The sequence below is a fragment of the Diadema antillarum genome, unplaced genomic scaffold (genome assembly GCF_040938485.1).
Source record: "Diadema antillarum isolate AM-2024a unplaced genomic scaffold, OU_Dant_1.0 seq00000326_RagTag, whole genome shotgun sequence".
Lineage (NCBI taxonomy): Eukaryota > Metazoa > Echinodermata > Echinoidea > Diadematoida > Diadematidae > Diadema > Diadema antillarum.
The window spans coordinates 1,275,746-1,300,032 of NW_027271344.1; the positions used below are offsets into that span (position 1 = coordinate 1,275,746).

General features: G+C 38.0%; 1 protein-coding gene across 1 annotated transcript in view; it reads right to left on the reverse strand.

Annotated features, from left to right (window-relative positions):
• The window catches only part of LOC139730677 (DNA repair protein RAD51 homolog 2-like), a 172,186-nt gene that overhangs the window by 142,865 nt on the left and 5,034 nt on the right, over positions 1–24,287 (reverse strand). Inside the window, exons 5-7 of the mRNA XM_071641535.1 lie at positions 23,673–23,809; positions 18,292–18,411; positions 16,029–16,212 (exon numbers count right to left, since the gene is read on the reverse strand). Of these exons, the coding sequence (XP_071497636.1) occupies positions 16,029–16,212; positions 18,292–18,411; positions 23,673–23,809 (441 nt within the window). The remainder of the gene's footprint in view (positions 1–16,028; positions 16,213–18,291; positions 18,412–23,672; positions 23,810–24,287) is intronic.

A 24,287-nucleotide genomic window follows, 5' to 3' on the forward strand; every position in this document is an offset into this window, starting at 1 on the left:
GATTCTTTAGCAGATGACGTCAACTTTTTTTCTTCTCTCTACCCCACCTACCTACGCCCCCACCCCCCTCAGTCACAGCAAGACAAGGTGAACATGATTGATGTAGCCTACTCTTTTCATGCATATCACTTTTCTCTGTAAACGAGACATCTTAAATGCAAATAATTTTAAAGAAATGACCTTCTCCGCTAGTTGTCTGGATTTGCTGAAACAAGTTCTCTCCTCTCTCTGCCTGAGTGAATGTGTAAAACACACACACACACACACACACACACACACACACACACACATTGCTATACACATTTCCACATCTACATGCAGGAGGAATGCTACTCTACCTCAGGAAAAGATATTTCTACATGCTGTACAGCTCTTGAGTATTGTAATGAGCAGTATCAGCAGTCATGGCTAGTAGAGCATATTCTTCAACGTCTGCAAGAGCACTGACGTGACTGTGAGGTTTGGATATGATGCTTTCCTCTTCTTCTATAAAGTTTATTCACAGTTCCTTTTCCTCTTGCATTTTGAATCCTCAAGAGAAACACCAGCCATCCACAGTTGCAATGATACCATCTATAAAATCTATGCTTATTAGCTGGAAAACGGTACACACTTCAAAAGGCTTTTTCATCATGAGGCATCAAAGGCACAATTTTCCTCATTCCTAAATATTCAATTTTCATTTCCTCCTGTGAGAGCGTACTTAAGAAATGAAGAAAGAAAGCCATTTCTCCTGTATCAGTTTACGTACGTTTGTGAACCATAAATTAGGAAAAATTACGCACTGATAAATAATACATCATTTAACCCGTTGAGGACGAGTCCCGAGTATACTCGCGCAGGTGTCTATGGGAAATGCATGTTGTAGCAAAATCAGTCCATCCTCAATGGGTTAGTGTAAAACATTGGTTGTAAAGAAAAAATAATAAATACCTTAGAAAACTCTGATTCAGTGGCCTAATAACACACAGACAATTAAGCACTCTTCAGGTAAATGAAAACATGAAACTATAACAAACACTTACCGTCAAGCTCTATAATGTCACATCAAATTTGCCCAGACTCTTCTAATTGTTTACCTCTCTTTTCTATTTCAAATAAACTAACATTCTTCCAGATCACACGCATTGAAACAATTATCTTCCACTGAACATGTCAAGGACTATAATTCATTATGGAGTATGCTGCTGAGAAATGTCCCTTCAGGGGAAAAAGAACATCAATGGACATTGTACAAGAGGATTAAAGTCTGATAGTCAATGTGAAACAATTATGTATGACATCACTTTAACCAAATGTTGCTTCTTTCCAATTAAACTTTTTATAATTATTTTTGCAGTCATTCATACACACTTTCATTGAGCAAACAGGAATTACTTTTTTAAGTTACTCATATCATCAGCAAAGAGAATAGGTCCACTTAATTTTACAAGAAATGTGGTCTGGTGTAAATTTTGTTCTTTGGATGTTGCAAACAACCTGTCTAGCACTCAAAAACACAAGACAAAAAAAAATCACTATATGTATTTAAAAATGAAGGATTATGGAGATTATTTGTGCCACATATCCCTCCATTCGTGTCTGCACCACGACATAATTCTCAGGCTGAGCCGCATACACCTGATTACTGACATGTTCTGCAGCTGACTTTGTCTAATTTCTGCTAACGCGCCTCCGCGTCTAATTGCACCTTGCCGAACAGGCCACGTGGAAGGGCATACTGATACACAATGTGCAGTTTAGTAGCCCATTTGGTGTGCTGGCATACGAGATATTGGTTCTTATGTGTGCACAAGCATGTGTTTGCTTGTGTGTGTGTGTGTGTGTGTGTGTGTGTGTGTGTGTGTGTGTGTGCACAGAGAATCCGTCTGCTTGTCTGCCTTGTGTGGGCGTATGTTCCTGCCTTCCAAATTTTGTTTGTGTATGTTTGTCTGCCCACTTGTATGTCTGATGTATTCATCTTTACATCCATCTGCTGCAAGCTTCTGTATGCATAGGGGCATAATTGCATTTTTTTTTTTTGAGGTAGTCTAATTCCATGATTAAAATGCCTACCATCACATGCATTCATAAAAAGAAACAGGATATTTAAGCTTCTCATAACAAATGTTGCCATTGTTCACTCAATCAGTGTAGCCCCCTCAGCAATGCCCCCCCCCCCCCCAAAAAAAAAGCATGCACTATAAAATTTGTCTTACACAGTGCTGTCTGTAAACTTCATCAAGAATACAAAGTCCAGTGTACATTCTTAATGCTTAGAAATATGTTCTCTGCTTTAAGTAACTACTATCACAAACATATATTAATATATGGAGCTTGTACAGTACCGCACAGGATAAGCTGTTGAGTAACACAATTTGGAAATAATGTTAGACATTATCTAGGGGCACATATCACACATGATGCACAATAAAAGACTTACAGGGCATTCAAATGTAGTTCAGTTCAAGAAGCAGTGAAAACATAGAAGCAAGAAATCAACATGTCAATTCATGCTACCATAATTAGCATAAAAAACAGGACTTTGTCACCATACCAAGCACATTTTCTATGTATAAGAAAACACTTTCTATAAGAATATATAGATTTTCACATGTCATTCATCTTTACACACTTCTGCATACCCACACACCTCATCAAGAAATACAACATCTCTACTACTACGAGTTGACGGTTGTTCCACAGTTTGTTTGTTTGTTTTATTTCCGTACTAAAAATCAACACATGTCATACATAAAGGTCCAGAAAAGAAAAAACATACGGAGAGTAGCCCATTTTCAGTAATGACAATGATTCACTTCTGGTCTTCCATGGGGCCCTGTTCACAAAAATTTCACACAATCAGAATAAAATATAACACAAGCACAAATAGAACGGTACATACATTACTACATTGTGACTACATATATACCATATCATTACATATTGTTCAAAGATTCGGAGCATAAAAAATCAAATGGAAAGGATTTCGGTTCTGTCTAAATACAACTTAAACACGGGTAAAGAGGAAAGTTGACGTAAATCATTTGGTATGTTATCATACGCTGCTGCAGCTCTATATGAGAATGATCTCTTACAATAATTAGTTTTAGGCGGTGGTAAGTGTAAATCATTTTGATTACGGAGAGAGTATGGTGATGTCTTGTACTTAAACAAATCTTTCATATATTCGGGGGCCATGTCATTCATAATCTATGTACATGAATGAAAGCAGATGAATTTTTTGTTTTTTGAAGGGCAAGTGAGTTGAAGCAAAAGGTAATTGTTACTTATGTATTGTAACATATTGAATAAGTGACTTATGGAGAAATAGTTTTAACTAGAAATACAATCATATATGTCCAGCGTACAGGAGTGGAAAATTTTCATTTCACTTGATTTAAGATCCACGCATTTAGTCAATCTTGCTGCATTTTCAACATCTTCTTCCTTAAGTCTTTTGGCATCAAAACATACATGAAGGTTAAAAAAGGAGTAAAATATGAGCTTAACTCCTTGAGGACGGTTTGATTTTGCTATAACACACATTTCCCATAGACACCTGCCCGAGTATGCTCGGGACTCGTCCTAAACAAGTTAAAGTAGCACTTCCTACAATAAACAGTTACATGTCAGAGAGGGGTTTCTGTGAGAAGTAATGGGCAAACTTCCTAAAACAAAGTTAAATGATTTGGGAGAAACATTTGATACAAGTGGGGATGTGGTTTGCTCCTTGCAAACCAGTTTTACAGTGGCTTACTCTTCAAAGAATATCTAACAAGTACTGAAAGTACACAAATGTAGTAAGGTTATCTAAATGATGAACTGCCTAAATGTTGAATCTCTTGATTCCAGGGATTCTAGTATATAATGTGTACTGTTTCCAGTAATACAAATGCTGCCTGGTATGCTTTAGTTAAATATCAAGCATGATTGTCCAAATTTCTGCCTTGTCTCAAATAGAAATCAATGTAAAGAGTATTACTACTTCACAGGGTTAATAGTTAAATGAACAGCCCTTGTATTCACGGTATGTGACGGACACAGTCTTGATGAAAATTGGTGCACTATCAGAAATAACCTAAAGTTTGACGAAACCACTATGAAAATTAAACGCTTTAAAACCTTTTTTTTTAATATATATCCAATGATCAAAGTAGACATATGATACAGCTGGATGTGAGGTCTAGGCAGGACAAGAGAAGAAAAAATATGATTTTCAAATTACACGATTATTGTTCTGGTCTCACATTTCAATAGTCATGTTAGTATGGTTCAACACAACATTGTCATTTTTACCTCATGCTGACTGGGGAAAAATGTTGAAAGCATCTAATAAACAAATCATACAGACTAAAAGGGATACCATAAAACAATCATAGAAACATAAGAGATATGTTATAGAACACAAATGACTACACACAAAAGCATGCGTTCCTCTGCACTAGACAATATGGAAGAGTACAGAGGCCCGTCTGAACATAGAGTGAAACACAGTATAAGGGCAAACATTAGATTGTTAAGAGTAAATATGCAGATAGGGTGTATTTATTTCATGTCCTTCACAAAGACAGCTAGTGAGCTGAATGCTGACAGTGGAAAATGTAGATAAACCACTTCTTTTACCTTCCCTAGCTACTGCATAGCACATCATTAACCAGCACATTACAGCCTCCATTTTACTTTTTCTGCCCAATTGTCTGTGCATGATGCCTGAGCATGTAGTAAAAATCAGCTGCATTTTTCTCACACCAAATCGACTGCATGGAAGCCTATCTAAGCCGGCAAGACAAAATGTATGTGCACTTACTATATTGCGCTTCTGGGAAAGCACTCTTTCGCCCATATCCCATCTTCCCTTCTCTCTAAAATGTCAAAGTTAAGATATAATTTCACAATCTGCTGTCTCGCGCATCCCCATGAAGCAGGCATACACAAACGCCCTGGCTCACTTGCCTGCAAGTTCTATAGACAATCACAGCTTGTCTCCTGTTTACTGAATTTCTTCATCTCTCTCCCTCTCGATGTCTTTCATTGTCTTTTTGCTCGTATCTCCCTCTCTCCTTCACATTTGAGACTCTCCAAACAAAATTTTGTTCATCAGTATGTTTGTTAATATCTGCCTTTCAAATCTCTACCTTGCTTTATGCACAATTTCCTTTACACATACTCATGCATAGTTTTAAGCAAACCATGTTCAATATTCTGCTGTTTGATATAACTCAAAGGGCAGTTTTGGGTCTTTTTTGTTCTTTTTTGTTCTCCTGAATTCTAGTCAGCAGTTTGTTAATTTTTATCTATAACTTATTATCCTTTGTTGATTGGATCATCATTTATGATTTCATTTTTTCCCCCTTACATCAATGCCTGCACTGATGCACATGTATTCTATGAGGGTTTTTTGTTTTGTTTTGTTTTTTTATTCTATTGCTTTATCTAATTAAGATATCAATTCACTGTAACCACAATATCATGCCACATTATTACTTGCAGGGTACTCATAAAGGCTGTCAAATTAAAGTGCCACATTGACACATCAAAAGCAAATTGTCATGCTATTCACTTCTAGGTCAGTGAGGCTCAATTTAGCACAGTAAGTATCCGCGAGTAGTGAGGGGATTATTCCATCATGTCATGCCAATGCATTCAATATACCAGCTAATTAAGCATGGGCCCAAAAGATATTCATAAAAATGGATAAAACCTGGCAGGTCCTCTTTCAAAATGAATAAAGAATGTATACATGCTATAAAGAATGCTGGAAGCACTGTTTTTGATGACAGCTTGGAAGGTGTGGGATTCAGAATATTATTTTAGTGTCAATGAAGAATTCTGTTCAGAGGAATGCATTTGAAATCCATACACAGTACATCATGTGACACGCTTATCTGAGACGCTACGATGCAACAACCGAGCGCGGATGGAAACTAACAAGTAGCCCTTTCCCTATTCCTGACATCTAAAAATAAAGTTGCAACAGTGGCATGCACGAGGGTAGACAGGAGTAAAGGGCACAGACGAGACGAGCGTTGTATATATGCAATAAAGTCATACACATCTGGATTATGCATCTCAATCTAGTATCAAATGTACACACTCATCAAGAATTCATTTGATTTCTCACATTCTCCCTGCCTTTTATGAGACACGTTCACATTCTTCTTCTCCCATTATTGGTAATGCTTTATCTAATGTTCTCTCTCTTTCTGATTTGCTTCTTTTTTTTTCTTTTTTTTCTTTTTTGCAAATGCATGCGAGCCCAAATGATTATATGAACAGGTAGATAATAGTGGGTGAGAAATAGAAGGCCCACATGGGGGAGGGGGAAGAGCAGGGGTGTCAGTTGGTGATCTAGAATGTCCACAAGAAATATCAAACAGTTTGCTGATCCACAAGGGCTGCAAGGTCTCCTCCTACAGGTAATCATGCTTTAACACTGGATCATAAACATGGTATGGTTATATTACTGATAGACACCATTTAATGATACAATTACACCTACACACATATGATTTAATAATACACACACGAGCACCATACGTCCGTACGTAAGGCCAACTACTAAGCTTCTGCCATCCCTAGCCCATCAATGTGTAATGACATAGAGAGCCCTAAAAATGCTTCTCAGACCGCCAAGGACTAACGCAAGACATTTTACAGCCTCAATTTTGTTCCCTCTCTACCTTCTTCTATGTTCTTTGTATTCTGTCCATGGCTACAACAAACTCCAACAAACATGTGCACTATGATTAAATTACATCTTTTCTCAATGCCGGCAAGTTCAAGTCATAAGGAATTAGGACAGCTCACTAATTTTCAGTTCTGTGTCCTGTCAGCTAAGGACTGACATGATTTAATTGTAATATTCCACAGTGCTGCAGAAATTGCTTGATCATTGAAAAATTTATCTTAGACTGACACCTACTTGCGTTATATTACGCGATCTCATTTTTTTTGTCTGCACACATGTCAAGGAATAATGAGCACGAGTAAATAATTAATGCAGGTCATTAAAAAGATCTGAAATGTGCAGACTTCTCTGCTGAGAATCTAGGATGTATTTTAATCATTGACATTCTATCCTGGATACAGGGCTTATTTCTTGGAAGAGTAGACAGATGGGAGCTTCATACAGCTGCCCCACTGATATGATATCAAACAGAAGTAACTCTTTGCCTTCCTTTCTTTTCTTTGTGAAGATAAACTTACAAACAACTAAATGATTACAATTCTTAAATTTCACAAAATATGTGATGAGCAGAAGCAGATTAATTAAAAAAAAACATTTAAAAAAACATTAAAAAAAACTAAACTAACTACTGGTAAAACCTTTTCTACATATTAGCAACATGTAACAAAACTAACCCTACACACTAAATAAACAAAAGTTGATGGTGCTGGTTTACACCTTTCTTTTTTTAATATCAGGCCTTGATTCAGTCATACTATTTTTAACTGATCAAATATATCATTTATAAGTTGAAAAAAAAAAGTGATACCAGTCCCTGTCATCTGGCTAAAAAGATATATAACAAAAAGCATCTTTACCAGCTTAATTTTGGAAAAGAAATTGTTCTGTGATTTTCTTATTCTTATTCATTGTCCACTTGATTTTTACTATTATTCTAATATACTGTTATGGGGCTCATTGCTGACTTCACTTCTTCAAAAATTCTTGACACAAAGCCATAACCACCTGATACTCTGGTGACTGATCTCAAAAAGTCTCATTCCCCTTGGTCGATTTTAAGTCTCAAACATACATTATGGTCATCCATGGCACGTAACATACAGGTATTGTGTTACTGAATAGTGACATTAAGAAGTACTACTGACAAAAGTGCTAGAATTATTCAATCAACCAATATCATCACACAGACAAGCTTTAGAAAAAAGAAGTTTCACACGGTGAAGACTGTGCAATGTAGGTAAATGAGTGTACATGCATACCAATGCAAATACCAGTACACATGCAGACATGCACATAAACACACATATCAACTCAACATGATACAAGATTTGATTCATTCGTGACAAACTACCTGGTCAGGAATGAATACTGCCCTCTACAGGCATGTGAAGCAGCATTTGTGGGGGGGGGGGAGGAGAACAGCACATTGCAGCTGGAAAATGCATTGGCACATATCCACCTACCAACCTTTCCCTGCGAAAAGCTCCCACTCCCTGGAAGTAGGACTTCACCTTCCGGCATTTGTGCATCGCATAATTGAGGAGAGAATGAGGACCGAAGCAACATGGAGATAGTGACAGTAAGTGTTTCATGACCATGACTATGAACACTTTTGTCTTCTCTGACGAGACATTTATAAATGATAAAACACGAACAACCCACACACAAACATGGTGTCACTTCAGACATTAAAGTGACAGTATGCTGCTTTATACAACATCTAAAAAGAATGTAGCTATTCGACTGGTTGACTGCCCATCACATGACATTCAGTTAAAAGTACCATCGCACACTGTGGCTGTCAGCCGTGCAATTTTGTTTGAGCAAAAATGGATAGCGCATGGCTGACATCACCAATTTCAATTGACTCCCGTGTTAAAGAGTGTGTACAGTTCTGGTCGAGGTGAGGATTTAGCTTTTAATGTTTTGTGAGATATTCAGAAATCACTCTATGAGATGTCAAAGAGCATGCAATTCTAAGGGGTATCAAAAGTTTATTTAATGAAAATCGGTTTTGACATGGCTGAGATATCCAAAAACAAGGTGAAACAAAGAGATCCTAATAAAAGGCGTGGCCTGTCGCCTTTTATTATTATCACTTTTTGGGTATCTCAGCCATTTGAAAACCAATTTTCATCAAATAAACGTTGAATCCTTCTTAAAATTACATTCTCTTTCACATTTCATAAGAGGTTTCTCATTATCTCACTTAGGATTGTTCAAAACATGAATCCCCACCTCAACCAGTACTGTACAGTCCCTTTAAACTCACAATTGACTCGAAGTTTTTGTCCCATTGCACGGCTCTGATGTCACAATAAACAAATATCTGCAATGCACATGCAACAATTACAAGCATGCTTACAAGCATGCTTACAAGCACGAGCTTTTGCCACTCATTTTTGTAAACAACTTCAACTGATTAGTTTCGCGTACGTATGTTACAGCCAAAACATAGTTCTGGTACGCCTGCAAAAATTGTCAAATTTCACTCCCAAATGTACACGTATGCCTAAGAAATGTACGGAATAACACTGTAATAACAAGATATTCACTGGGTAACGAAATATTAACCAAAAAGGTTCGCCGGAGTCGCAATCTCAGAACTTACCTGATCGGGTCAGGCTAACTCGGACTCGGGACAACTCGGCCTCGCTTTGACGACAGGGCTGAGTTGTCCCTCTGGATTGTACTGTCAACCGTGTTGTACTATGGGAGTGTTTTGCGTTCTGGCTGGTCGCAGTTATGGGCCAAGTTGATACAACGCGCATATCAAAGATACTTGGCATGCATGTAAACTTAATCTGCGCCTATCAAGTGCCTATGTGTAGAATATGGCGATCACGAACTGCGTGTAAATTGTCTGAACTAGGACCGAGCTTTCCCTGAGACCGAGTTAGTCTGGATCCTTCTGGAATAAAAGTCGGTATACCGACCACACTTTTGATCTCAAAATCCTCCAAAACAACTCATCATCGCGGCAAATCGCGTCAGTCAGGTAAGTTTCTCAGTAGACTCTTTCAATCTAATGCAAGCAAATATGAAATGGTGCCAGGCGAGTTCTCAAACCCTTACCAGAACTACGTTTTCACTTTAACAGCTGACTGTGACTGTGCACTGACTCATTCGCCTTTCACGGAAAATGGTTGCCATTTCTGCGCTGAATTCAAGAATCAGTGTGGACCACATCTGTTGATGTCTGAGGTGTTGCAATTAGCAAAAGTTTACTCATGCAATGGAACAAGATTTCGCACTTGGTGAAAGATGAGGCGCACTATTCAACTCCGCTTCGCCTTGTTGAATAGAGCACCTCTATCTTTCACGTCATGCAAAATCTTGTACCATTGCACTCGTGACCATTCACTATTTGTATATTATAAAATGGGTTCAAGAATGTAGCCAATAGGAAGCGCTGAAATGAGTCACGTGTGCTTTGGTTATTCTAGTCCCATCGCATTGTGTGTTAAATCCACCGTGGTTAAATCCTATTGCCGATCGTCTGTGCGCACGGCGGCTCCTTTGAATTGCATGCATACATACAGTACGCGCTGTCAATCCTGTAAACAACTTCTAGTTCGGGCCGCCGGCCGGCCGGCCTTTCTTCCCTTGTGCATAACATGTGTGGCGTACGTATACTCTTATATACACTTTGTAGTACACTTTGTACAGTACAGTAGACCAAGCGTTGTGGGACCGGACGCGTACATTGAGTCACTTTGAAGGGCAAATCCAACGATTTAGCAGGTTAATTCTCATGCCGTTTTCAGAGTATGTTGTCTAGTAGGCCTATATGAGGAGTCTATATCAAGTCTTTAAGATAAAGGGTGCATATTCTATGTAAAGTAAGTAAGTTTTCATGCGGGAACTTAAGTGTCCGGAAACCCAACCCCCGCACATACAAGTATGTGCGGGATTTCCGAGTGTGACGTGCGTAAATGTTTGGGACGAACATCTTCGGACGTCTTGACCCACAAACGTACGTGAAAAACGCTGAAAAATGCTGTTAGTTTTCGAATTTTCGACCCATTTTATAAAACAAATGATGCACAGGATTATTTCGTGGCGTTAGTGGAGGCGTAGCTCACTCTCGGGTATTTACAATGTAGTGCAACATGCACTCGGCTTCGCCTCGTGCATGTTTCACAATTGTACTAACACAATTGTACATACCCTCGAGTGCACTATACGCCTCCACTAACGCACTCTATCCCGTGCATCATCTGTATATTGATATGGTACCAAGAGATGCAGAGAACTGAAAGTATGGTAAAGAGTTACAATTCAATACATGCAAGGACTATCAATTTGACACTGCATCAACAACATGAAAACTTGAAGCACAGTTGGGTAATGATTTCCATCAAGTCATCTTCTGTTTAACAAAGCTGTATGTATACACTCTGTGAGAGTGTGTTGATGCATATTGTGTGTATCCCTGTTAAATGAAAAGAGCACATCCATACTTTTAACAAAGATCATGGAATTTAAAGTATCACAAACATTCAAGACACAGTGATATTAACAGCAACCACAAATGCAAATTCCTATAAAATTGGAAATTTTTACGTGAGTAATTTGTCATGCTTTGCCAGGTAAAATGAACTTTGTGTGTTTTTAATTCAGAGGAATCAATACATCAAACAGTGTTACATATAACAAGTAAAAAAAAAATGTGTGCTTTTATTTTCAGGCTAGTTTATTCTCACACAAAATGCAAGAAAAATGTCCACTTTTACAGTACTTGAGGTGAAATTGACATTTATCTCATAGGTATCCTGTTGATGTATCTCAATACATAATTATTTGCACAGGAAGGAGGGTACCCATTGAAAGTTTAGAGGGCATATAGAATGAAGTGGCTACAATCTAGGGCATGGCTATTGTTTAAGGATTGTTTGTTGTTGTTGTTGTTGTTGTTTTTTTTTTTTTTTAGTCTGTCAGTGGTTGGAAGGTTTTTGTCCCTCTGGAGAGGGACTGCCCTATTCACACAGAATGGAAGTGGCCAGTTAGGGGAATTGGCAGGCAATGGTCATATGACTATCCTAGAGGAAAATTGGAGGGAAATATGAAGAGAAAAGGTCATTCTTGCACTGACTGCTGAATGGAGCAAACCCCCATTCTAAGAACAGGCAGTATCTCATTCTCATGATGTAACCATCTTATCTAAATTTAATGCCACATTTCTTAACATTTTGGACATTTTCAAATCCAGAGTGCAAATCAGCGGCTGTCTTTGCCCTGAAAATAAATGTGACAGTATTAATTTTATTTTCACAAACACCCACACACACTCCTGATCTTTTGTCTTCCACTGTGGTATGGCAGGCTGACTATGCTTCAATGTTTCTAACTTCATAATTCAGTCCATTATTTAATTAACAGTAACCCGCTCCTCCTTAACATTGTCACGACTATTACGGTCATTATAACTTCTCATAGTTGATGTAAAGGACGCAATTCATTCTTTTCTTTACTTCATTTAGCAAAAAAAAATTACATGCAACTGCTTGACAAATTGCCCTGCAAGAATTTCATTACCAATTAGAAAAAAAAAAATGTGTCTGTTAATAGAAGATCTATGATAAACCAGCTCTTCATTTTCAAAACTGGAGACTTTGATACTTCAGAAATGCATGTCTTCTTCTTTTCATTTTAGGGTACAGTCTTTATATTACACATACCTTTGTAGCTGGTATGTGTAATCATACATGTATACATATGTTATGATTCTGGCAATTTTTTTGCTTGATTTTATCCAATAAACATTTAAAGGAATATAAAGGAGAACTGTGAGATGATGACATCATAATTTAATCTAATGTGTATACATATTGTGAAAATTGTTTCTTTGATTACCAATACACATGCCGGCATTACTGGAAAACCTAGGTGATAACTTTAACAGGTACTACTTTGTATTAATCCTTTCAAAGTGATAACAGGACATACAAACATCACACAATGACGGAGACATATGAATTACAGCAATACAAACATCCAAGTGCAAAGTCCTATGACTTCATCAACTTCAATGGGCATAGTTATATTACAAGTTGACTCTGTAATACAATAGAATCCATTGTTTTATCGTATTTCTGACAACTAGCAAGTCCCCCACCCCCCCCCCCACCCCTTTTTTTTTTTTTTTTTTTTTTTTTTTTGCTTTGCCATTGATGAAACCATGCATCAGTAATTACAGGTCCATGAAAATTTTTGTTAATATTCCCAGTCCACAGAGATTTTTTTCTCATCGGTCACTCATCAGAAGCAAAGTTTGTTGCTTTTGGCCACCCACCGAAGTGTATTGGATGGCAGTCTGATGAATCCGACTTGGTTGGTCGACTATCGACTTGGTTGGTCGACTATCAGGTGAGTGTCAGACATGTCACGCTTGATCTTCATCGGACGATCGTGTCTCACGGATCACCATCCGACATGTCTGACACTGACCTGATAGTGAACCAATACAAGTCGGATTCATTGGACTGCGATCTGATGCACTTCGATGGGTGGCCGGAAGCAATCAACTTTACTTCCGATGAGAGACCGATGAGAGAAAATCTCTGTGGAATGGGGGTATAATGCATGATACTAATGCATGTGAAGTGTGCCAACCCGGTCTACGCAGGTAGAGTAAGCCCTCTCTTGCTAAGTGCGCAAATGCTTGCAAAGTGCGCAAACTCTTTGTTACAAGTAAGTGCAACAACATGTTAACTGCATTCATCGCCAGTGATCAAGTGTACTGCCAGTAAGAATTGATACATGACTCTCAACCAATGAGATGGCAGGATACTCTCTACCCATTCTATAATCCTACATGATAAGCCAACCACAGCCCTGTGCATGCAAGAGCTAGTATGAATGTAACCATGCAGTTGCACTTCAGTTCTTGTAGAGAGCAACAAAAAAGTGATTATCGACCTCATATGTGACCCTGCACCTCAAAACAAACAAAAAGTCGCCAGACATGAATTTTTAGTTAAGACCATATTCTGAAAGAGCAGACTTTAAGCTTTAAAATGATGTATAACTCAAATCAAATGGACTCTCCTAACCTATCTAAATATTGGAAAGAAAGCACAAACTCAGGAAAAGTGTGAACTGAGAAAAGAGGCTCTGAAGTACAGTGTCTATTCAAGCGCTTAATCTTTACCAAACCATACTGGCTATGCGATGAATGGGACAAAAAACAGGAAGTAAACCACCAGAGTAACAACAATGAAGGGATTATCAGATTAAACTGAAAGTAAGCATGCCTCGTCAACACATTCTCTCCATAATTAATTCCAGCTTTCAAAGCAGTAGCACTATCCTTTCAAAAGTTATTAGAGTTGAAAGTGAAAAGTGTGGACAAGGTTTTTCAGAAATGAACAAGGAAAAGTAGAAATTACGCGGTGCGTAAAATATGTCCCCGCCGGAAGTAGCATTTAGTAGCAAAATGTACAATATAGGTAAAAAGATCAAGGTCAAAGGTGAAAGAAGTCAAGGGTCAAAATTCTATGTAGAAGTTTTGAAGCCCTCACCTAGTGCCATCACATAAGGCAAACGGAATCGAAATCGGGTTAGAAATGGCGAAGGAGTAGCATTTTGTAGCCAATGTACAATATAGGTAAAAAAAATCAAGGTCAAAGGTCAAAGAAGTCAAAGGTCAAAATTCTGTGTAGAAGTTTTGAAGCCCTCACCTAGTGCCATCACATAAAGCAAACGGAATCGAAATCGGGTTAGAAATGGCGAAGGAGTAGCATTTGGTAGCAAAATGTACAATACAGGTCAAAAATCAAGGTCAAAGGTCAAAGAAGTCAAAGGTCAAAATTCTGTGTAGAAATTTTGAAGCCCTCACTTAGTGCCATCACTTAAAGCAAACGGAATTGAAATCGGGTAACAAATGGCGAAGGAGTAGCATTTTGTAGCAAAATGTAAAATATAGGTCAAAAATCAAGGTCAAAGGTCAAAGAAGTCAAAGGTCAAAATTCTGTGTAGAAGTTTTGAAGCCCTCACCTAGTGCCATCACATAAAGCAAACGGAATTGAAATCGGGTTAGAAATGGCGAAGGAGTAGCATTTTGTAGGCAATGTACAATATAGGTCAAAAATCAAGGTCAAAGGTCAAAGAAGTCAAAGGTCAAAATTCTGTGTAGAAGTTTTGAAGCCCTCACCTAGTGCCATCATATAAAGCAAACGGAATCAAAATCGGGTTAGAAATGGCGAAGGAGTAGCATTTTGAAGCAAAATGTACAATATAGGTCAAAGGTCAAGGTCAAAGGTCACAACTGAAATTCTGTATAGAAGTTTCAAAGCTCCCATGTAGTGCTATCATATAAAGCAAACAGAATCAAAATCGGGTTAGAAATGGCGAAGGAGTAGCATTTTGAACATTTTGATCACACACGGATGCATGGACAGACGGACACACGGACACACGGACACACGGACACACGGACACACAGACACACACACGTACGGAGCCCGTTTCATAGTCCCCTGCTCGAACTCGTTCGGCGGGGACAAAAAGGGATTGTAAAGACACACCTAATCACACTATTCTACCAAAAATGTTCGAGATAAACTGCTAAAAAAACACACTTTCCTGCCGGTTTTATGATACCAAATTTTAGCATAATGTAAAAGAAGACCCGCTCTTTCAGAAAATATGAAAAAGTCAAGTTCGGTAGGTTGACCCATTTCACATATTTTCAGTCCTCACGCAAAATCAGTGTGTGCGACTTTATGTTCGTTTTGAGGTGCACCGTCACATATACTGGATATATCTGTCCGATGCTAACCACTCAAAGTTCATCCCAGATGACTCCTCATGCTCAGCAAACAGCAAATATATGTAATATATATACATATATATTTAAATATCAACAAAGTGTCATGGAATTTAAAGACTATCATCACTGATAATCTTTCTATATGTAACCTTAATGAAAAAATCATGAATATCTCACATAAGCAACATGCGGGCAACAAAATTTGCAACTTTCACCGCAAAGGGATGTTTCAGGCAATGTAACATCGACACACTAAAATATGTCACAGCTAATAAAAGCGATCACTAATCGTACTTTACAAACAAAACAGACTACAATTACACCATCCACTATCACACATCCAAGCACTGTGAGAAGTTATGAAAATCAAAGCGGCGCTCTATCAATCACTTCATCATCAGATACTAGCAATCAATTTCCATTTCTTATGAAATAGACTACTGAATAATACTCATGAAAACAAACATCCTCATTAAGCAAGATTTTTCTTGGACAGCTCAAGAGCAAGGAACTTGAACTAGAATTAAAAGCAGGAAAGATCATCACACAACGGAAAGAAATGTAAAGAGCGCTTTCTTTACTTACAGGTATGGAGAAGTCTTCCGCCAAGTACTTCAAAATGGCTGCCTGCTTGGCAAGAACATTCGTTCTCTCCACAAGATTTCCACCAACTCTACCATCAAATTCTTTACGGACTAGGGATGCAACAGAGTCCAGGATGATGAGGCAAATGCCTTTGTCTATCAGATCCTCTTCTAAGTCTTCAAGTCTGAAGGTTTAAACAGGGTGGGATTCATTTTACTTTATCTCACTGTTATCATTCATTCTGATAAAACAAATATGACAATGATGATAATTATCCATAGCATTTGTATAGTGTCATAAACCTGTCGTAGAAACATTCAAAGGCACAGACTCCTGCAAGACAGTTAGCAATTGAATGCCTGGTGAAAAAAAAATGTGCAATACCCCAAAGGAAGACATTTTAATTTTCCAACATAATGATTTTCACTAAACATCATATAGCAGAGAAAGTATGTTGACAAAAAAAAATGTTAATCAGAAATTGTAAATAGAAGATAGGGAAAGAATGTGTCATACTCTACAGTATCAGGATGAATACACAAGTAGTCAGTGTATTAGGTTTATATCAGATATGAATGTGACATATTTTTGTCAATGTTGTGGATGCACAATCCTTCATTGGTTTTTTTAAAAGGACAATATGACAGACAAAAATGACAAACCAATGTTTACAGCTTTCAGTTATATCACAGTATGAGCAAAGAATGAGGAAAACTGTAAAATGATTACTTTACTTGAAATAAACTACACGAGCAATATAATGTTACAAATTGAAAAAATGGATTAAATGCTTGACAGATATCAACTTTCATGTTGTGATTTTGAATTCAGGTATCAGTACCAGAGATATACACACAACTATACATTTAAAACAAAAGAACTGGGGGACTCGCAATCACCCGAGAATTGCAAATTTCACCTTTTCTGCATTCTTGCAGATTATTAACAACTATTACCTATTAAAATAAAACATAGCAAATTCGAGGGGGGGGGGTGGGAATCATGGTGCCCATTTGTACAAGTATATATATCACCTAGCTCTACTGCCTAACAAGTTTTGTGAAAAATTTGAAGTGTTTTTAAGAAGATGAAAATATGAAAATTGGGCCCTAATCTGCCAAAGGAGGGCATGGTGCACATATCTGAAAAAATTGAAAATCCTACCACCCCAGGGAAGCTACCTACCATGATTGTTAATAATTTGACCATATATTTTCAAGAAGATGAACATGAGAAAATTGGGCCACAGTGGGGGGTGGGGGGCATCAAAAGATCTGCCAAGAACAAACTTGAAATTACAGTAACCAAATCTCCTTACTCATGACATTAACTTAGCTCTACCACTTCTGGTTCTAGAGAAGAAGATTTTTTTTTCAAAATCCCTTGATATGGGAACTTTGTGCTCTCCTCCCCCTCCCCCTTCCCTGGGGCATTGTGATCCTATCATCCTGGGGATGCTACCTGCCCAGTTTGGTGAAAATCTGTCAAGGGTTTGTAAGAAGAAGCTGAAAATGTAACAATTTATGTATGATGCATGACGCACAACACGCGATGAATGATCGCAATACTGTAAAAGTGGAAATTTTGTGTTGAAATTTTCGCAGTGTTGAAATTTTCGCGCATTTCACGCAACCAGAAACTAGCGCGAAAATAAAAGCACGCGAATATATTTTTGCTTGCCATATGTTCCTGTGCTTGATGTCTTGATTCCTCGGATTTAAAAACACGCAAAACTCTTCTTACCCGGCCAAGCGCGAAAAATTAGTCGCGCGAAAATATCCACTTTTACAGTAGCTCATTGAGCCTTTGGCTCAGGTGAGCAAGAAAGGGGTAGAATTATGGGTTAAGGACGTAAGAACATGTTCTGGCTTCAAAATGCAAGGCAGAGGAACGTTGCACTAGCACAGTGCCCAAGTAGGCAACAAGTATCCTAGAATATCCTGAGCTTCATTGCGAAAAGGTGAAATTTTAACCTTCAGAGGTTGAGTGCAAGGTGTAAATATACTCGAGACCGTGCCTTGCCTTGCAAACACTAAATGGAAGATTATGCATTCTGTCTGCATTCCAAGGGCATCTGGTTGCAATCCAAATATTCGCCTATCATCAGGGTCTTTTCTGCATGCACTTGGTAACACACAGTTGCAACAAGTTCTTACAAATAATGGCGAAAAAAATCATTTGTTCTGCATTTGTCAATCATTTGTGTGTGTTTTTTTAAGTGACTCACTATCAATTTGCTGTTTGTGAATAACTTCCTTCTTACCTGTTCAACAAATCTGAGCAAGTTGACTCCAATGATACATGCACTCTGTTAATTAGGTCCATAAGGCGATCATCAGAACAAAACTGATCAGGAAATCGACACTGCGCAATCTCTACCAATCTATGAAAAGTGAAACAGAAAAACTGAGAAAATTGATGATATGACTATCTGGCTTATACACAACTGCACATAAATGATAGGAAAACGAATCATAAGCAAATATCTTAAATGATATTTTGCTACAGTATCTTCAATATTTGAATCACGTCATAATGCCTTTAAGCCTTATTTACCCATTGGGGAAAAGTCCAGTGTAGACGAAAAGATGATAACAATTGTCTTATTTTTGTTGCAGTATATTCACATCTAATGGAGTAAACTGTGAGCCATATTCTTTTGTCTCAGGAGTAGATGTATACAATTGAATGTTCAACAAATGCTCTAAATGTAAAGCTGCATCAGCTTATGTGTCACATTTTAATCAGTTGAGGACGGTTCGATTTTGCTACAACACAAATTTCCCATAGACGCTTGTGCGAGTATACTCGGGACTCGTCCTCAACGGGTTAATCTGACTGAAGAAGCTGCCAGAAGCTCAACAAGGACATACAGCGAGCCAAATATGACAGAGCCAATAGTATTGTGGTTTGTGTTTCATCATGATGACGAGCATCACAGGCTCTGGAAAGTTTTCCCTTCAGATGGAATGTGCTCTCATGACTACCTCCCCTCTGTGTACAATACATTGATTAACTCATCAATACAGCCTTCATGTATGGAAGGGGTATTACTAGTAACCCGTTGAGGACGAGTCCCAAGTATACTTGCGCAAATGTCTATGGGAAATGCATGTTGTAGCAAAATCAGCCCATCCTCAATGGGTTAAAAGAATCGAGTTCATGGGAGATGTTAAACTTCACATCCACCTCAGTTAAACACACACACACACACACACACACACACACACACACACACACACACACACACACAAAATGAAATTCAAAGTGTGGGGAAGGGGAACAAGCATTGAGTAAATTTGAGGAGGAACATATCCGCAATTACTTTGACATTAATTAATCCGGCTCAACAGTTACATTTATACAAAGTAACCTTCTCCTTTCATAAGGAGTAAAAACCCTGTTTTGCAAGCTCTCCCTGTTTCTACCAAACTTTGTCTGAAAATGGCATTTGCTATGAAAACACTTGTGCATCTAGTTTTACTTTTAATTATTCACACTTTCAGCTAATGATGCCTAACCCTTCATCATTTCCTGTTATTTTTCTTTGCATCTATTTACACTCCTTTCTCACATAACAGTTAACATTATCAGGTGCGCGGTACATGGGCACTGTGAATCAGATACATCTTGTATTTGTAATACATGTACCAGGTATATCTGTCACACAAAGCTCAGTTTCATTCTAAAACCTTCTCAATGTCTTGAAAACAAGGACTGCATCCTTGACCTCTATGAAGGTGTGCTGTTGACACACTTTTAATTCTTGAATAACAAGTTTTTTTCTTTTTTTCTCTGTTTCTTTCCAAGATGACATTACAGTAACACGACACATATGAATAGCAGTCAGAGCTGGGCAAGAACCAGAACATGTCTAAAAAATTCCACCTTTCCCAGGATATATGAGATCTGAATCCAGCCTGAAAACTAGCCTAATGAATGGTGTGTTTTTTTAATAGTTGCGTTTCTTTTCTTTATTTAACATTACTTACTTACAAAAGTATGAAAAAGAAAATGGAAAAAAAAAATACATACAAATACATACAAACATAATACATAATATCATAAACATTTTAATACATACATACATACAGCACATAAAAGTATGGAAAAAAAAGGTTACAATTACAATGCTAATACAAACTTGAAATACGCAAACATACACACAAACATACACTAAAAACAAAGTCTGGTGAGGCATGCTCAACACCACTTTACAACAAACCAAAATCAAACTTTTGGTAAACTCTATACATGAACTAAAGCAGATTGTCAGAGTGAGGACATTACGTGGAAAATGAAAAAGATCTGAAACACATTGTCGAAATAAACCTCTGAATACACCGATTTTGACAGTGAGAAGTTTACTCATAATGTATGATCACAAAGCATAAGAGGTCCCTACAAAGAAAAGAAGAAAGATAGAACAAGAGAATTCAATATGGACATCTATTACACTTTAAGCAGATACAGACATGTGCGTGCGCGCACACACACACACACATACACAACACATAGATAGATTATCACAACCCCCCCCCCCCCCTCAAAAAAAAGAAAAAGAAAAAAAAAGACTGCTTTTTCACTGAACATGTTTACACTATCAAAAATATTGGGGGAAGTTCACACTCCACCCATCTACCCGGTACCTCACCTTTTCCCCTTGATTACCCTTTGCAGTGAACTTCTACTGGTTTTTGTACTCATTTTCATATGGAATCTATCTTGGTGACTACAATTCTTACAGCTACTAAAGTGCCATGCTGGTGCATGTCGGCAGTGACTAAACAAATGGACATCTTCTAATAAGCATTCCACTCAGCTTAATAGGGCAATCAACTCTATGTTTTTTACTAGTTTGTCCTACTTTCAAACATATTTTCACAGACTTCAAGCTGGGCTGTGCTCCTGATAGAATGTTCAAGGCTTTCACAAGACATTCAGATCATGAAATATTGCCCGGAGTGACATTATCACATGGCCGAAGTAACACAGCCACATCCCCCTGAAAACACTATCAGACATCCCCGCTGCACAAGAAGAGTTGTGTTACATGACTAGTCTACTCCAAGACATCAGTTACTTGGGTGGTCCATATATCTCGTCATATTCATGACATCTCTTTCTCTCTCTAGTGTTAATTTTTTTTTTCTTTTGCCTTGGATATGAGAGTGAGATGAAGGTAAAAATAGCATCTCATATGCCACAAATTTGCACTGCAAATCATGCTATTCTACTTTGCGAATTCTTTGTGTGTGCATGTGTCTGTCTGTCTGTTTATCTGTGTCTGTGTGTGTGTGGGGGTGCTTTGTTGTTTTGTATTAATGTACAATATAAATCATATGGAAAATGTTGGTAGCAATGGTCTGATCATTACAAGACAATTATTGAGAAATAAACAACACATCTTTTAATTGAACTAAAAAACCTCTGCAATATGTGTTTCAACTGACGCACCATCAAAATATGTGTATGAATTCATGACTCCAGTTCAGTTTAGTTTACATAATTCTTTCTAAAATTAGTACACAATCATTGTATATCAAAAGCATTTTGAGTAATTACAAAAAAAAAAATGTTGCAATTACACATGTTTTGGATTCAGAAGTACAAAGTTCAAATTACAAAAACTACAAAAAAATTACAAAAACCTAACTGCAAATATTTTCATGTCTAAACTAAAAGACAATTATGTAATATTAGTGAACTACAAAAGAAATCAAACTTCTATATCCCATTAAATGATAAAAAGTTCCTCATATTGGAAATATTTTATCTAAAGCATAAATACATTTTCCATCTACTTCAAATGCAAACAAAAGTGGCTTTAATCATCTTGTTGCTTTTTCCCACCAGTGTAACAAAAAGGACAAATCTAAAATGATCGCAACTACACCTACACACACACACACACACACACACCAACACACATAAACATACACATACACGTGTATACCTCGACTCTTGCCCCAAATGCTCTCCCTTTCTACCTTTCCATCTCTCTATCTCTCTGCATGCATACACACACACACACACACACATATATATATATATATATACATATACATATATATATATATATATATTTCTATCAATTCATCTATCTATCTGTATATATTTCTATCTCCCTGTCTCCCTGCATGTTTTTACATATTGGCTACATTGGAGCGTTCCTGCACAGCATCACTGTTGGGTAATAAGGTCATTGTAAACATGAGTGTGCATACATACAGTTGCCTCTTCTCCGGCAAAGTGAGACACTATCACGTCCTTGCGACAAATTAAGCCAGCTGCCAATGAAAATGCACTGATGTCATATTGCAACTGTGCAGGGAGTACATCTCTTTAGACACAACACGGATGATGGAAGCTATGGCAAAGTTTTTTTCTGAAGAAAGATGCCCTACTACTGGACATGGAACACAGCTGTCTTGGGGCCCTAAAGAGCAATGAACACAGTGATGGGAATCAGCACACAGACCTATGTCAGTATATTATATTATTCAGAGTAAAAGAACAAAACAACAACAAAAACACATTGTGGTTTATGCCCCACTTTTATACCACCTGGATTAAATATATGCTTCACATATGAATGCTGCCTATGGGTTGGCTGATGGCTCACACATTCTTTTGTATTGATTCCAGTCACGGTAGACATTTGAGGCTGACCTGTGGCCATGCTATGTGACCTTTTCTGTCTTGTAACAGAATCAAGAGCTTAAGTGTTATGAATCAAGAGAGTAAAAGAATATTCTATAATTCTATCAAATTGCTGTTTACTGTGAGGGGTTTTGCCTTTTTTCTCTCTTTTTCTCCTTTCTTTTAATAACTAAACACAGGATGAATGGTGTGGTAGGTTTGGCAACAGAAAACAAATATAGTCATTTCATATAAAGCAGGACTTTAACTTTGTGTGCAGTCAACAGCATTAATGCCCATCTGCATCTCCACTGACAGTATATTTTGCAGTATAATGATGGGACTACCTTGATCATCCCCCCTGGGTTGTTGGTAATGCATCCTTACATCTCAGAGGCACAGCCTCACGGCTGGAAGGCAGATGTCTTGGAATGTCAAGATTCCCCCGCCTTTCTCTCACTCCCTCTGTTATTCCAGGCAAGCAATTGAGGCAGAGGGAGGAGGAGGGGAAGGGATGGGAGGGGAGGGGAGGGATGGGAAGAGGGAAGAGGGGTGTAACAAGCAGGGTGCCACAAAGCAGAACAGGTGAAGAATGATGTCTATGTAGGTGGGGAGGGGGGGGGGGGTTGGATATAAGGGAGGGGAGTAAACCCGATGCCTAAAACAGAGGGGAGGAATGGTGTCGGCAAGGGAAGGAGGGGGAAACTTATAGGGATTGCTCTATTCAAATGTGATGCTAGTGACATCAGACATCTACATATCTTTAAATGAGAGCACTTAATCCACTCTAAGTCATTTCATAATGACAATGTGAAACTCTCCCCTTTCATTGCTAAAACAATGGTTGAAGCAAACGTATCTTGGCCTCTATCATACCTTAACCCATTGAGGACTGACTGATTTTGCTACAACACACATTTCCCATAGACACCTGCCCAAGTATACTTGATCAGGACTTGTCCTCAATGGGTTAAGCAGCTACCTACTCAATAAAGCACCCACCTTTCTGCGCTGAATGCCGACTCTGTGTCTATGTACATGACAGCACCATTGAGACCTCCAAGAGTTTGAGGCAGAGTGGCAAGGACGCTCAGCATCAGACAGAACTGGGTCTTACCACAGCCTGGTGGACCAGCAATCTAGGGCAGAGGATCAAAGGGTTTTGACTTTTTGAGTTTCAAGTGCTGGACAAACAGTAATGTTAATAAGCAAAGTACAGTGATAACTGAACAGTTCCTTTGACCTTTTATCCCAGTCATCTAAACCAAATCATCATTGTCTAAATTTTGCCCGAAGCAATTAAATCACAATCAAACATTGCAATCAAAGCTTAAAACAAGGAATTTGATATTTCACGCTAAAGCACAGTGATCTCCAACCTTGCCCTTTGACCTTTATCATTTTACAAATGTGAATGTGAATGCAGGATTGGTATATTACCATTCCACAGTCTTAGCTAAACTTTTTTATTTAAAAAATCAGTTTTTTCCAAAGATCAGTGGGCTTTGACCTTTTGCTCAAAATCTTATCAGCACATATAGTTACACTCATGTACCATTGCTGGGCCAGGAATCAAGAAAACTCATCATCATTCTGTCATTGTGACAAGATTCAGGG